This window comes from Labeo rohita, chromosome 13 (genome assembly GCF_022985175.1).
Source record: "Labeo rohita strain BAU-BD-2019 chromosome 13, IGBB_LRoh.1.0, whole genome shotgun sequence".
NCBI lineage: Eukaryota > Metazoa > Chordata > Actinopteri > Cypriniformes > Cyprinidae > Labeo > Labeo rohita.
The window spans coordinates 16,832,193-16,848,168 of NC_066881.1; the positions used below are offsets into that span (position 1 = coordinate 16,832,193).

The following is a 15,976-nucleotide window of genomic DNA, read 5'->3' on the forward strand; positions in this document are numbered from 1 at the left end:
AGCCAAAAAAATCAGTTAATTTCTAAAAAAAAAAAAAAATACAATTTATATCCTTTTTTAACCTCAAACACTCATCTTGTCTAGCTCTGCTTGAACTCTGTGCATTCCGGGTCAATATAGTTTGGGTAAGTCAAAAAACTCCCATCTCATTTTCTCCTCCAACTTCAAAAATCACTGTTTTACCTTTTTTTGTACTGTTTTACACTGTACTTCTGCATATAGGAAGATTTTAAAGTTGGAGAAAAATGAGACAGGAGTTTTTTTTTTTTTTTGACATACACTAACTGTATTGACGTGGTTCACGCAGAGCTAGACAAGATGAGCATTTGAGGTTAAAAAGTATATAAACTGTAAATTTTAGTTCGGAAAATAATCTAATGTTTCGCTACATAAGACCCTTATCCCTCAGCTAGGATTGTTTAGAGCCCTTTGAAGCTGCATTTAAACTGCATTTTGGAAGTTCAAACTTGGGGGCATCATTAAAGTCCATTATATGGAGAAAAATCATGAAATGTTTGCCTCAAAAAACAATTTCTTTACGCCTGAAGACAGACAGACATGAACATCTTGGATGACAAGGGGAGTGAGTAAATTATCTGTAAATTTTTGTTCTAGAAGTGGACATCTCCTTTAATCTGTCTTAAAATCCTGATTTATACTCGAGCTGTCATCTAATAAAATCAAATACTTGCAAGATACAGACAATGACTGTACTGTGATTTTAGCTATATTGGTATGAAAAATTAGAGTTAGAAGAAACAGAATATGTATTTTAACTAAAAGCGCTGCTCCTCTCAGCCACCCGCCGAACAGAGTAGAAGCAGAGGTGTGTGTGCACTGGGACAGCAAAATTTATGTATACATCATCTGAAAGCTGAATAAATAAGCTTTCCATTGATGTGTGGTTTGTTAGGAGAGGATAATATTGGCCGAGATACAACGATTTGAATATCTGGAATCTGAGGATGCAGAAAAATCATTATATTGAGAAAATCGCCTTTATGGTTGTCCAAATGAAGCTTTTAGCAATGCATATTACTAATCAAAAATTAAGTTTTGATATATTTCCAGTAGGAAATTTACAAAATATCTTCATGGCACATGATCTTTACTTAATATCCTAATGATATCCTGATAATTTTGACCCATACAATATATTGTTGGCTATTGCCTCAAATATACTATGCTACTTGCAATTGGTTTTGTGGTCCAGACTCACAAATAACATTTGCCCAAGAAGTTGCTAGATTTGCCGCTAGGCATTTATTTGGAAAAAAGTACCTAAAGGAGTCTGAAAAGTCACTAAATCTAGTGACAGAGACACTAACTTGGCAACAACGGTTCATTACACAGATTATGACTTAATAGGTTTAGTAGAAACGAAAAAATCTTTTTGTAACAAATTTTATTTATTTATTTTAAGCATTATTTTTATAAAAAAACAGGTAATTTGAAAGGATTTTATCACCACAAGGATAAGGAAGAACTGAAAACAGTACTGAAAACACAATCTGTATCAAATACAGTGAAGGACCCTATGTGGTCTATTCATTTCAGATTTGATTTAAGTAGTATAAAATCATTCATCCTGGAAGAAGGAGTCTAAATCCCCCATCTCCTCATTGGCCTGTTTAGAGTTTGCCTGAGACGGACGGGTCACGTTGGCAGGATTTTCTTGGCTTCTTTGCGATGCATCAACTTCTTTCTTGATCTCCCGTCCTCCGCCCAGCAGCTTCTGACTCTCAGTGAAGTACTGGTTAGGGTGATTGAGAGAAAACCCAGCATCCTCAACCTGAAAGCAACAAAACAAGTTCAGTAAGCACATGACTTGAAACAACTGCATTGAACCAGCCTGCACAGGGACTTTGCGTCTGGTAGCTACTATGCAATCTCTCCCTTCTTTCAGCGTTGTCTGTGGCTGATGGATTCCTGAAAGCTGCATTGCATTCAGAACGCAGCGCAATCCATTTGTTTCTAAGTGCAGCGGATATGGCTGTTTAATTATGCTTCAATCACAGCACGCCCCTGATACTCCTCATGAATCAAACTTTCAAACCCATCTCTCTGAATCGAGTGCACGGGGTCCCTGCGGTAGTTAAGCTGTGGACAGAAAGATCCATTACACGGATTCATCTCAGAGTTAACACATTACAGTGGACTACCCTCGCCCGGCAACTCCGTGCCAAATGAAATATGCATAAACATGAAACAATCCCAGCCGAGGCCTAGAGACGGATCAATCCGGCGGATGCGCAACAAGCTCTCCTCCTTTCCGAGGCCCGCCTCTCTCGGCTCCCCTCCTCCTTTTCATTATTTTCTCTATTGTTTGATTTATTGCGGTTGTGTAAATATTTCATCAGAGAAGTATTACATTTTGACCTTTAAATAAATGCTGCCAGGGAGGGAGGAACGCAAGCATCTATTTGTTATGTGTCGCGGATGTGAAAGCGGAGGGCGCATATGGCAGTGATTAAAGTCTCCTACGCTCGAATCCAACAAGCGTGTTTCTGCGGCCAAGACGGTTGCGGCATCCCGTATCAGATGGAGGGAAGGCGAGGTGCTGCGGATCTGCCGATGCTCCAACAAGAATGTTTTATTGTGCCTGTTAACGTCGGAGGTTTCTTCATTCACCTACCCTAAAATATGAGTCATGAATTTCAGAGATGTGATTTTCATTGGGCTTGGTAGGAGGGAGGGGGCAGTTTATCTTTCAAATCCCGTTATTGCAGGCTGTTCATCAGGGAAGCCATCTTATTCATTTTCCCGCATCATAAGCCGTCCGCACTGTTTGGCTCGGGGCTATTAGTCATCAGCAATGACCCCAGTCCCGAGCCGCCCCGGGGCCACGAGCTAAATGATGCCCTTGGACTGCAAAGGCGCTGGCTTTCACCGGGAGCCATTAAAAGCCATTATATCCTATCAATGACACTTTGAGTGCATTACGGCATTAAAAGAGGGGTGGCGCAGACACAAACACTGTTATAAACCTTTCTTATTGAGGGAATAAATCTAGACGTGCAAGAGATTAGAAATTTATACACACGCTCTTTGATTTACTTATCTTGACATTGAGCTAAAGCATCGACAACAGCAAGAACAGCAGCGTATATGATCTCAAGTGTTTACACAGATGTGTGGGGGACTTTTACTATGCGCTGTTGTTCATAATTAAAAAATTGAGAACTAAGATTAAAATAATAAAAACAGAGGAAAACTAAAGTAAACTAAAATACATTTTCATGTCTCAAATTAACTACTGTTTAAACATCTGAAGTCAATAAAAAAAAAAAAAAAAAAAAAAAAAAAAATGTATTAATATTTTTTATGAAGAATCCGCTAAATTGATCAACTTAAGTAAAAATATTCATACGGTTTCAAAATATTTCCATTTCAAATAAATGCTTACTTTAAATCATTAAACATTTTTACAATTATTACTGTTTTTACAGTAATTTTTTTTCTTGGTAAGCAGAGAATCATACCAAGCCTAAACTTTGAATGGTAGTGTATATATTTTTAATGTGGCCACAAAAATAAAAGTAAATTCATTATTTATGTAATTATTTACCTAATTAATTAATAAATTGTGGTGACACTTTACAATAAGGTTCCATTAGTTCATGTTAGTTATTGCATCAACTAATATGAACAAACAATGAACAATACATTACAGTATTTATTAATCTTTGTTAATGTTAGTTAATAAAAATACAGTCGTTCATTGCTAGTTCATATTAATTCACAGAGCATTAACTAATGCTGTAGAAGTATTGTTCACTCTTAGTTTATATTAACTAAGGTAGTTAACTAATGTTAACTGTTACCAAAATTGTTTTAAAAACACAGTATATTACGAAAAAAAATATCACTAGATATCAATAACACAAATCATAATGAAAAATTTAATATCATTAAATTTTTTTTTTTTTTTTTTTTTTTTTTACTTACGACTATATATTGATTAATCTATTGACTTTATTAATCTACTGAAGTTTTGATCATTACAACTGAATGGAACCATTAAAATGGGATACAGAAATTACAGAAAAGTAATGGAAAGCACAGAATTTAAAAAACAAACAAACAAAAAAAAAAAAACGGTAAAACTATTAATTAGACAGGCTGTTTTGATTAATAAAATTCTGAGACGACTTTTAGCATTTACTGTGAACGCACGTATGTAACCTACTCGCATGTAAATAATGAAAGCACATAAATGAAACCTGCATTGCATATTTATTTAACTGAATCATAGCCTTTGTGAATTCCCGATTGTGTTTAATTATGATTTTTAAATGGGTTTAATATATCATGCAGCCTTGGAAAACAGTCTAATAATGCGTTTCATAGACTCTCGTCCGTGAAATCCACCACTTCTGGTATTCTGCCGGTTAATCGACTTGGGCAAAATTAAATTGAGGATTTAAAAAAAAATCAAAAATACCACAAATAGAATCGACAAATCGCAACAGCCCTACAAAAGTTAAACTATAACTGCAAAACTGCAAAAAAAAAAAAAACTGCAAAAAAAAAACTGCAAAAAAACGAACAATTATAGGAAAACTAAAGTGAAAAGACAATAAATTACAACAAATAAATGAACTAAAAGTAAAACTGGGAAACACTAAGTAAAAAACTAAAAAAAAAACTTTTACAATGAATTTACAAAAATCAATTAATTAGAAAGACTCATTTAAAATTATTTCACACCAGCATTATAAGTACTTCTGATCTAGAAGTTTGTAGTAGATACTAAAAAACAGCTCATGAGTTTACTTGTTACTAAAGCCTCCCTGTTTAAAATCCATCTAGCAACACACTGCTGACAAACATCTGAAAGGTTTACCAATCTCTTTCATATCCAAGACTGTCTTTCCCCCCCTCTTCATATTAACCTGTCACCTAGCAGATAGCGTGAGTTTTTGTGGCGTTGGTGTGTGCACATTTTCATTCTCAACCTGTCAGCTGGGCTGCGTTTTTAGCAGAGGGACAGGGCACAGGTGTCACGCAGGTAATCTTGACTGACATTGCTCTGAAATATTTCTCTCTGCTCGGCAAAAAAATAAAAAATAAATAAAATACAGAAAAGTTGCTGCCAGAGTCATATCCACCCCCTCCAATATGAAAATAAGAAGATATCAGAAAAAATCCATTAGATAACCATTTAAATAGAGCTGTAATCATTTGCTTTCTAAACCAGTACTGACACACAAATCCACCGCCATTATGCCCCTGTCAAAAGAAAGCATATTGAAAATGCACAGCCCCTGAAAAGTCCAATCTCAAAGGGCAATCCAAATAGAAAAAGCAAAGATTCAGCACATTTATCATTTAATAAGAGTTTGTGCTCGCTTGCCCTGAAAATATAACTACAGTATTAGTCTTAAACATGCTCTGAAAATATTAATGACCTTGAATGGACAATGTTGTTCTAGTCTTCACCAGAAAGCTTTAGATGATAAAATTTGGAAGGCTTAACTCTTTGATGCATGATTTATTAAATCAGAAAAGATAAAAAAAAAAAGTTTTTGTTACTTAAAAAAAAAAAAAAAAATAATAATTGCTAGTTTCTGAGAGAATTACACATCTGTCCATTGGAATAAATGTAGATACTCCAGAGATATTTGGACTATCACCATGCTGAATTGATGTTATAAATAAAATAACACTATGACATAAAGGCCCTGTCCTAAATGCCACCCTAAGCCCTCAAATGTCAAACGCAACACCCTACGGGTTCGTGGACTTCACTGACACAAGCAACGGTCATCTCAAATCTGCATATTTACATCAAGCGCGCCATTTGGGATGGAGCCAAAATGGACAGTCATACAGAATTATGGTTTAACACCTATGCTGCTCTTAAATGGTTAAAAAAAATCTGTCCTTGTAGCAGACAGCATGTATTAGAGGGTTAATGAATCTTTAAGTGCTATACAAAACTTTACAGATTAAGATTCTACTGGATTTCAAGTTAACGGCGGACGTGACTACAATGCTCAGGCTCTGTGAATACTTTGCAGGGCTGTCCCTGAGCTGACAAAAGCAGGCCCAATTACAGCAGGCCAAAATGAAAAGCATCCTTACATTGTGTGTCAGCTCAAAGTACTTCTGGCAGGCCAGCTGATAGTGCATTCCCTTGACCAGCTCCAGAATCTGTGAAAAAAAAAAAAAGAAAATGATGAACGGTTGGGGGTGAGATAGGAATAGGAAGTCAAAAAAAGTTGAGAGCAGTGAGAGTGATAATGAATGAGAGTACAATAAAAAGTGGTCTTAAAGGGATAGCTCACCCAAAAATGTAAATTCTGTCATTAGTTACTCACCCTCATCATGTCACCATCATTTGTCTTCAGAAGACAAATTAAGATATTTTTGATAAAATCCTTGATTGTTCTGACCCTGCGTAGACAGCAGTGTAACTACTACGTTCATGGACCAGAAAGTCAGTAAGGACATCATTAAAGTAGTCCATTTGACATCAGTGGTTCAACCTTAGTTTTATGAAGCTACAAGAATACTTTTTGTGTGCAAAGAAAACAAAAAAATTACTTTATTCAACAATTTTGTCCTTATTACCTTTTTGGGCCTAGAACGTGTCAGATATGTTGCTATCTATGCTAGGGTGACCATATTTTAGTTTGCAAAAAAAGAGGACAGTGGAGGCCGCAAGCGTGGGGGTAGCGCAAAGTAGCACAATGACCATATCCCATATCAAAACTCAAAATATTTCATTTCCATACCTAAAATGTATATTTTACAGTCAACCTTGTGCAGAATGATGATAATAAACAGCTAAAAGGCTTCCTACCAGTGGGCATCACAAAACTTACAATCTTGCACAGTTTTATCACCGGTAGAATGCAAAATGTTTTAATACATGCATTTCAGTCAAATGTTATTTATGTAATATTTCAAACATTTAACTCACAACAGTTTAAAATCAGCCCAAGCCCATGCAAAAAATGCAGATTTGGCAACCCAACACAAGCTGCAGGAATCAGATTTAACTGATCATGGGTCAAGACAAGAGTAAGGAGAGATGACTGACAAATCATGCTGAAAGATTTGCTGCTCAGCAGATAATGTGCTCATATCTGATCCTGTAAGATGTGTTCCCTTTATACAGTGTGTGTGATTGCGAAATTGAAAGTGAAAGTGAATAGCCGCTCATTCAAAACAGATTTAAATACTTTGCATACGACAGTGGCTCCCTGATGCACGGAAATTACATTCAATACTAGAATGACTGCATGTGCAGGTAATGGCCCGAAATTCAGCAGGAGCGGGATCCAGAAAAAAGTCTTGCATATGGCTTTAAAAAGGACATGTCCAGGGAAAAGAGGATGTATGGTCACCCTAGTCTATGCAGGGTCGGAAAGCTCTCGGATGTTATCAAAAATATCCTAATTTGTGTTCTGAAGCTGAACGAAGGTCTTACGGGTTTGGAACGAAATAAGGGTGAGTGAGTAATGACAGATTTTTCATTTTTGGGTGAACTATCCCTTTAATTATTTATAATGCATTTACAAGTATGCTCCAAAAAGGTATCTGTGTAGATAATTAAAAAATATATAGTTGAATAAAGTATTAAAGTATGAATAATTTATTTTCTGAAATCTTCTTGTCTCTACAAAATAGCAAAAAGCATCAAATGTCAAAGCCACCTTAACAAGGCCATTAACATGCCTTTCATAGCCAAAGAGTAACTGGATGTTCTTTTAACAAAATTTTATTTACACCGTCCAGCATGATCAGATAGAGAGTACAAATGGAAAACGCCACTTACATATTACACTGCAGAGACTGTGGAAACTGAAAAACACTGACTGAGAGCGTAAAATGCTTTTTGCAATTCTGACAGATAAAAAAAAAAAAAAGGATGTATGTTCTAATGTGCTTCCATACTTCAGAAGCATCCTCACAGTAATGGATGCTAGCAGAAAAAAACAACAAGTCACAACACAACACTTGCTTTTTGTGTTATCAAAGGTATATTAAAAGGCATTACAAGATAAAACCTGAACCTGACAGAAAACTTATAACCTATAAGGCCACAAAAGTGACGGATAATAATTATTTGTAGCACAAACAGTGTCTGTATTACATATTACTTGTGTAGTTAGATAACACAAATGCAATTTCACTGAAGAATATGGTCAAAAACGTCCCTGACCACCTTTAAATCCAAACATAAATGAATCTGAAAGTACATTCACATCAGACTTTTAATGTGCTCATGTGACATCCAGCTACAAGCTGATCACTGACAATGCATGTTAAAGGGTTAGTTCACCCAAAATGAAAATTCTGTCATTAGTTACTCACCCTCATGTTGTTCCAAACCTCCAAGACCTTTGTTCATCTTCAGAACACAAATTAAGATATTTTTGATGAAATCTGAGAGCTTTCTGACCCTGCATAGACAGCAACACAACTGACACGTTCAAGGTTCAGAAAGGTAGTAAGGACATCTTTAAAATAGTCCATGTGACATCAGTGGTTCAACCATGATGTTATGAAGCTACACAAATACTTTTTGTGTGCAAAGAAAACAAAAACGATAACTATTAAAATTCTTCTCTTCTGGGTGAGTCTTCGATGTGTGTTCACAAGAGCACCATGATGCATGTGTGTGATGAAGCTCTCAGAATTCAATAAAAATATCTTAATTTCTGTTACGAAAATGAACAAAGGTCTTACGGGTTTGGAATGACATGAGAGTAAGTAATTAATGACAGAATTTTCATTTTTGGGTGAACTGTCCCTTTAATGGCAGCTGTAAAGGGGGTCAAAATGTCAAATCAATATCTAAGCAGTCTTTGATGAGCAATAAAGATTATAACACTGTTAACAATGCATTGTGCTACTTCCGCTGACACAGCACACGTTTATGAGGTTTCAGTTGAGAGACAGAGGCAAAATGCCATCAAAGGGAGAAGGAGAAGTGGTTACACATTCGGTTTCTCTTTCCTTTTCAGACCTCCCCTCAGGTGATGCTTTTAACACCATGTATTCCCTGTGGTAAAGTATGCCATTCCACCTCAGCTAGCATCGGCAAGAGCTGAAATGCATAATACATGGACTTAAAGGTGAGAGCCAACACCATCCAACACCTAACTCAAAGCTCCAGAGACAACCGCTGCTGGGAAGCAATGGTAAAATATACAGCTAGACACCAGCTAGGTGTTCAATGTATGCTGCGAAAAACAAGATAAATATCACTGGTTTAACATATTGCCTGCGGATAACATAGCCGGGAACAGCTAATAACATGCATTACACATTAACACCGCACTTATTTGACTTGTAACGACTTGTGAGGTTCTTATAAATATATTTGTGCAGGTAGGTAAAGATACTCTTTGAATACTTAGCAACCCACTATGACTGGCTGATTAAAAAAAAAAAAAATCTTTTTCAAATCAGAAGAAACAAAATATAAAAAGTGTGACTGGGGAATGATGTCCACATGGATTTTTACTAGTGCTGTCAAAATTAACATGTTGACGCAGGCGATTAATTTTTCCAGTTAAACGGCGTTAACAATACTGAACACCGTTAACGCATGGGCGGGGCTAGGGTCAGCCACCCTACTCACACTGCTGCTTCTGTCTCTTTTTTTCTTGACAAGAGGTGCGTTGATTTAGTCACAGAACGTCTTTACGACCACATTAAATGGGAGACTTAATATTAAATGGGAGATTTTTAATATGAACACTCCAACTTCACTTCAGCCCAGCACTAGTCAAACGAGCGAGGGAAAGGTAAGTGAAACAATAGTGAACAGCGGTCAGATGAGATGTTGTCAGGCCATATGTCAGTAAAAACTAATCTTCCAGTCCTGTCAGCCGTTATACTGTACTTGTATCACGCATGCTTTAATTGAACAGCGAAGCACACTGTAGCCCGTGTCATGTCATATTAAAGCGTGTATGAAACTACAAGCATCAGAATCGGCAGCTCTTAAAGTAATAGCAGTCAAATAACCTAATAACCCATCTGCTGTTATGTCTATATGATCAAAAAAAAAAAAAAAAAAAAAAAAAAAATCAATAACTTTATCTTTAAAATCTTTTGTAGTTTTAAGGATTCATCTATATTTAATTTAGTATTTAGTGTCTAGTTATTTAGTTAACATTATTCAATTTCTGTATATTTCCTACTTGTTAAAGGACACGTGTAAATAATGGGTTAATGTGAAGATTGTTTCAAGTTTGCTTAAAGTTATTTTTTAAAGTCTAATAAATGTTAAAATTTATTGCACTCAATTATACAGTAATGTTGAATGGCTATAGTCAATGGTTAAATATTAGAAGAGAACGATTTCCCAGAGACATTAGTAATACTCGCTTTCAGTCATAAGAAAACTATTAAAAATGTACCATCTTTATGAAAAAAAAAATACAATTTAAATACTTTTTTAATCTCAAACGCTCATCTTGCCTTGCCTTGAATGATCCCTGAACTCTGTGTATTCTGGCTCAAGACAGTTAGGGTATGTCGAAAAACTCTGACTGTATTTTCTCCCTCAGTGTAAAAGTTCAAAATCGAGGCACCATACCAGTCCATTATATGGAGAAAAATGCTGAAATGTTTTCCTCAAAAAACAATTTCTTTACGACTGAAGAAAGAAAGACATGAACATCTTGGATGACAAGGGGGTGAGTACATTATATGTGAATCTTTGTTTTGGAAGTGGACTGCTCCTTTAATTTAACACTGTTAACAAAATCCTTGTTAACATGGCATGAATATTCAATATGTCACAAACATATTGCACTACAACCATCATTTACTCACCCTCATGTCATTCCAAACCTGCATGAGGTTCTTTCTTTTGCTGAACACAAAAGATGATATTCTGAAGAATTCTGAGGAACCAAACAGTTGTTGGTCCCCATTGACCTCCATTGTAAGGATAGAAATACTATGGAAGTCAACAGGGACCAATGGTTTGATTACCAGCATTCTTTAAAATATCTTTTATATTCAACACAAGAAAGAAACTCATACAGATTTGGAACATCATGACGATAAGTAAATGATGACAAAACTTTCATTTTTGGGTGAACTATTCCTTTAAGTAATCATAACACTGCAAATATTATTCCTTATATGATGCTATTGTAATAAAGCAGGGGTGGCGAACGTCGGTACTGGAGAGCTGCAGCCCTGCAGAGTTTTGCTTTAACCCTAATCAAACACACCTGAACAAGGTAATCAAGGTCTGAATAGTTACTAGGAAGCTACAGGCAGGTGAGGGTCGGAGCTGAACTCCGCAGGCTCTCCAGGACCGGAGTTCGTCACCCCTGTAATAAAGCATCTACTCTGACAATAAAAAGTAACAAAATTATGTCTATGTACTGGAACTTGAAGCTGAATCGGGCACAAATTGACTTTGTTCTGACTGCTTTATTATATCTGTGGCTTAGTAATTAAATAGCAAACAAACAGGCGCAACATAAGACTATAATTTCCCGGGTTGCTCCAGTATTAAGCGGTGGCGTGAAAAATGCTGGGATTAAATCCGTAACATGCATGCTACGCATGACTACATGTTCTCACTACTTCTTCCACTGTTTGAACTGTGAACCAAGCATGCAATCCTTTAATCTGCACTTCCTAAGGTAAGAGTCACGCTGTGACGAGCTCTAACTGTGAGCGAGAGAGGTGAGCTCACTTTTCTCCAGCAGTTCTCTTTCCAGACTGGAGTCTCGCCCTTTTGACTGTAATGTCACTTTGTCAATAGACAGGTTGACTGAGAAGGTTGACGTTGTGCATTTTAATCACCCTACTACCCTGGCTTTTCACATTTTCTGAGGTTTTTAATTATCCAGCGCACTGGGCTGGCGCTGCGACGAGTGGGCCACGTGCTGCGAGAGCTCCTGGGGTGAACATCAAGCTGTTGCTTCACACGCCCACAGGTCTAAGACTCTGAACACTGAGAGTGTATAAGGACACTGCTTGGGGTCTCCAATGAAATTATGAATTTAATTGGATTGGAAATGTGCTACCCTTGGGCTGGCATGTCGGACTGCATTAGGCAGCCATCAGCCATTTCCCTCAACTGCACAATGGGTGGTAGTGGACGAGGCATGTGAGAGGAAAAAAAAAAAAAAAAAAAAAAAAAAAAAAGAAAATCCTGCACACCTTACAGTAGGAACAAGCTAACGTTTCTCAAATAGCTAAGAATAATTTCCATGCACTTCAAGCTACATGCTTTGCATTACTTAAGTTCAAAGTATCAGTTCATTCAAAATTAAATGCACATCTTTAATATTCTATAAGGCCTTATGATTTCCACGAATGCGGAAATCACGGATGGAATCCAGTCATAAAAATCTAATTTACTGTAGAACACAGAATGTCGTGGAATTTGCTAAATTTTGGACGAATATATGAAAAGGCGATATGGACTAGTGTCTGTGAATATTAAGCCACAAAAGTACTGTTAAATATGAATCCTGTAGGTTCTGCGTGTCTCTGCGTGAATGAATGGCACAGTTGCACTGTTTTCAGTTTTTGCCACCTCTTATAGGAGTAGCCTATATGAACACAAACATAACCTCTAAAACTGCACTAAAAGTCACTTTATGAGCATTTTATCGTTTCTTTTGAGAAAAACTACTGATATTGTATATGATTTTGTCATATAATATTGTTATATCGTATACAATCAGAAACTTAAAGATCTTCACAGCAACCCTTCAAAATAAAAGCTTGGTTTAACTTGAAGAAACTGTGACAGAAATATATTAATGTAATGAAAGGACTACTACTACTACTAATAAAATTATTATTAAAAATTATTTTAAGGAATATTACCTGAAAAATGTAAATACACAACATTATTTCTGGAATAAAATAATAATAATAATTTGCTTTTGATTATTAAAATGTAATGAAACCATTAAAATGGAAATAAAGAAAATTATTGGAAAACAGAATTTGGTAAAAAAAAAAAAAAAAAAAAAAAAAAAGAAAGAAAAAAAAAGAAAACTGAATTTGAGAAAAATGTAAAATAGTTTCATAGGGCCTTAAAAATTCAATTTTTGTTAAACTTTTAATACATTGCTGTTAAATTGTGTAAGCTTCAAGATTGAAGTTAATTAGACATGTTTTTTAATTAATAATTTTAAATTTAACCATTAAAAGAGTCTAAAAAAATTTAAAAAAAAAAGAAAAAAAGAAAACTGAATCCAGAAAAATGTAAATAGAAAAAAAGGAAATTAGAAAAAGAGTCCTAATTATATGACATTTATTAACTATTATCATAATTTACAACTCCAATACCCCCCAAAACTAAAACAAAATATGGCAATAATATAATAAAAATAAAAATAGTAATAATAATATAAATAAATGTAAATATATAATACAAATATATATATTCTTATTATATCATATATTAATTTTTGATAGCTAACTACGGTCATATAAGCTAGAAGTCTTAACAGTAAAACCGGAGATAGTATGCAAGATTTGGCTTTATGTATATATTCTTTTTAAGAGCCTTTTAACTCCGAACTTAATGGCCTTATTAAAACCAGCCCGTTAATTACATTAGCGTCAAAGGATTATAACTCCATGAGAACATTACAGCAAGGCCGGTTCATCTCATTTCACTGCCTGGCCCACTGCAGCTGCTTTAATGTGTGAGGGGAAAAAAAAAAAAAAAAAAAAAAAAATCAGTTGAAGTGACTTTTAAGAGTACTTTAAAGAACGCATCAAATCACTGGATACAGTAAAGGTCAAAGTAATCAACACAGAGCTGAAGCTGTCATTACACTGGAGGATCCTGAGCGTTATTTCTTTTTGTCATTAATATTCCAGAAGTAAAGCAGATTCATTAATATTCCAAAAGTACTGCAGGATGGGGCTTTCAGGGATGCCTTGTTAAAAAAGAAATCACTCTAGTTTTGTATGATTACTATACAGTCGTATCATTTTAATCGTAAAGCTAATGTCCTTTCTACTCATTATTTGGTAGATTTGGTGAATTTGCACAAATCATTTTAATGGATGCCATGTTAAGTTTTAAAAAGCCCTTTACCCTCTCTCTGCCTTCGCATTGTGCTGAAACCACTCAAGTGTGTGTTAGTTGTCGGACAAACCTGATTGATCCCACTAGGGGAGACTTTATAGTTCTGCAACTTCTGTTTCAACAGCTCAGGGTCGCTGTGGCGGAATGGGCACCCTGTGAAGGAGACAAGGAGAAAGAGAAAATGGGTTTACAAGCTTCACAAACAGTTCAAACCAGTGTCTGAAAATACGATCTACAGGACAGTTCGAACATGACCCGCATGTTTTTTTTTGTGTTCTTGAAGGCCACTGTAGAAAGGGGGTACTACTTGTGGGGTCATGTTTCCAAACAAAAGTGAGCAACTAAAACTCAGCTTTATGGCAGTGAATGGGTGCTGAGATTTTGAAGTCCAAAAAAGTACATCCACCCATCATAAAAAGTGCTCCACGTCGCTCTATACTGTACACTATGCTATGTTATGTTATGCTATGTACTATGTTGTGAGCAAGACACAGTGATGCTCACTTTCAGTGTATTGCGAAAAGCACGTGTTATCAATTAAGCTGTGTGGACTTGCCTTTTCCTTTTTTAACTAATTCAAGACCACGTGCGTACTAAGCAGTCTTCGTTATAGAACTAAGCACGGGCCTCGGGGGGACCGATCGCATTTAAAACCAACAGTCTGGCTCAGTATGACTCACCGTGGTAGTCGCCTTGGCTGGGTGGGTTTGACAAAATCACCTTCATGCAACTGTAGGGGGTGTAGTCAGTACGCTTGCCTTCCTTCCCAAACATGTGGCGGACGCTGTAGGCATATGCTTTATCAAACTGCAGAGCAAGACAAAGATGAGAGAAAGAGAGAGACAACGTGAGTTTGAGGGAGAGGACAGTAAAGCGCACGAGAGGAGGGTAGGAATAGTGGGGAGGTTGTGGGTGAAACGAAGACATTGTCGTACATCAAGTGGGTTGTGGCAGGGCGTTTTCCACCATGAAATATAGAGCTATTAGCAGGGACCTGCTGTAGCGGTGTCGCCAAACCGCAGACAGCTGTGACTGGATTATGGATAATGTGGCTGCTCTCTTTCTCGCTCCCCTCCCCCATCTCCATTTCACTCTCTACACACAAATCTCATGTCTCTGAGGCATCACCATCAAACCAAATTAAAAAAAAAATTAACATGCAAAGAAAAGCCATTCTGTTAAAGAGCTGCTACCTCAAGCCGAAAATTACAGTGCAGAACATTCACAGAGCAAAGGATTTTGATAACAACATTGTTCTATTTAAATATTAAATGTGACGTATCACAAAAATCTGAGTTTTTTGTGTTTAAGAGCTATAATCGGGTCCCCAGTGCATCTACCAACCCAGAAAATGTGAAAAAGGACAATCCAGTTTTTGTAAGCCTTTTTCTGCAAGCATGTAAAAAAACAAGTGCGTCAAATTTCGCTTCCCCTGTGACGCGGTAAGGGGATCTTATTATAATATTATAACATGCCTCTTAATCTGCATGTTTCTACCTACGGCACCGTTATTTATTTTTCGCAAGTGACAACTGTGTACCAGTTCTAACTCCATGGCAAAAGTAGCATGCAGAAACAGAGCAAAGCATGCTAACTGTTCTGTCATTGGCTGCACAGATGAGCACAGAACACTATTTATTTAGAGTCCCAGCCTCAGAGGAGACCAGAAAGCAGTGGATTTATTGATTTATTTACTGTATATTACGCCGCTGCCACACAGATCTAATATAAACATGCAATTTCTTTCCCAGCTGTTTACCTTCACCTACACAACTGATTATTTTTGTAACGTGTTTTTCACATAAACTTGTGTGTATTTGACAGTTTAAGCGCAATAAGACTTGAAAGAGAACTTTGTTTACTTACAACTTTGTGCGCACTCAGAAAACATTTTCTCATCTTGTTTTAGAAGTTTAAATTCATTTGGTTTAA

At 36.2% G+C, this 15,976-nt stretch overlaps 1 protein-coding gene across 1 annotated transcript in view; it reads right to left on the reverse strand.

Moving 5' to 3' along the window:
• Positions 1-1,305: 1,305 nt before the first annotated feature.
• Positions 1,306-15,976, reverse strand: part of prim2 (DNA primase subunit 2) — a 73,000-nt gene continuing 58,329 nt past the window's right edge. The window contains exons 11-14 of the mRNA XM_051125333.1: positions 14,725-14,851; positions 14,115-14,197; positions 6,088-6,156; positions 1,306-1,792 (exon numbers count right to left, since the gene is read on the reverse strand). Of these exons, the coding sequence (XP_050981290.1) occupies positions 1,580-1,792; positions 6,088-6,156; positions 14,115-14,197; positions 14,725-14,851 (492 nt within the window). The 3' untranslated portion in view covers positions 1,306-1,579. The remainder of the gene's footprint in view (positions 1,793-6,087; positions 6,157-14,114; positions 14,198-14,724; positions 14,852-15,976) is intronic.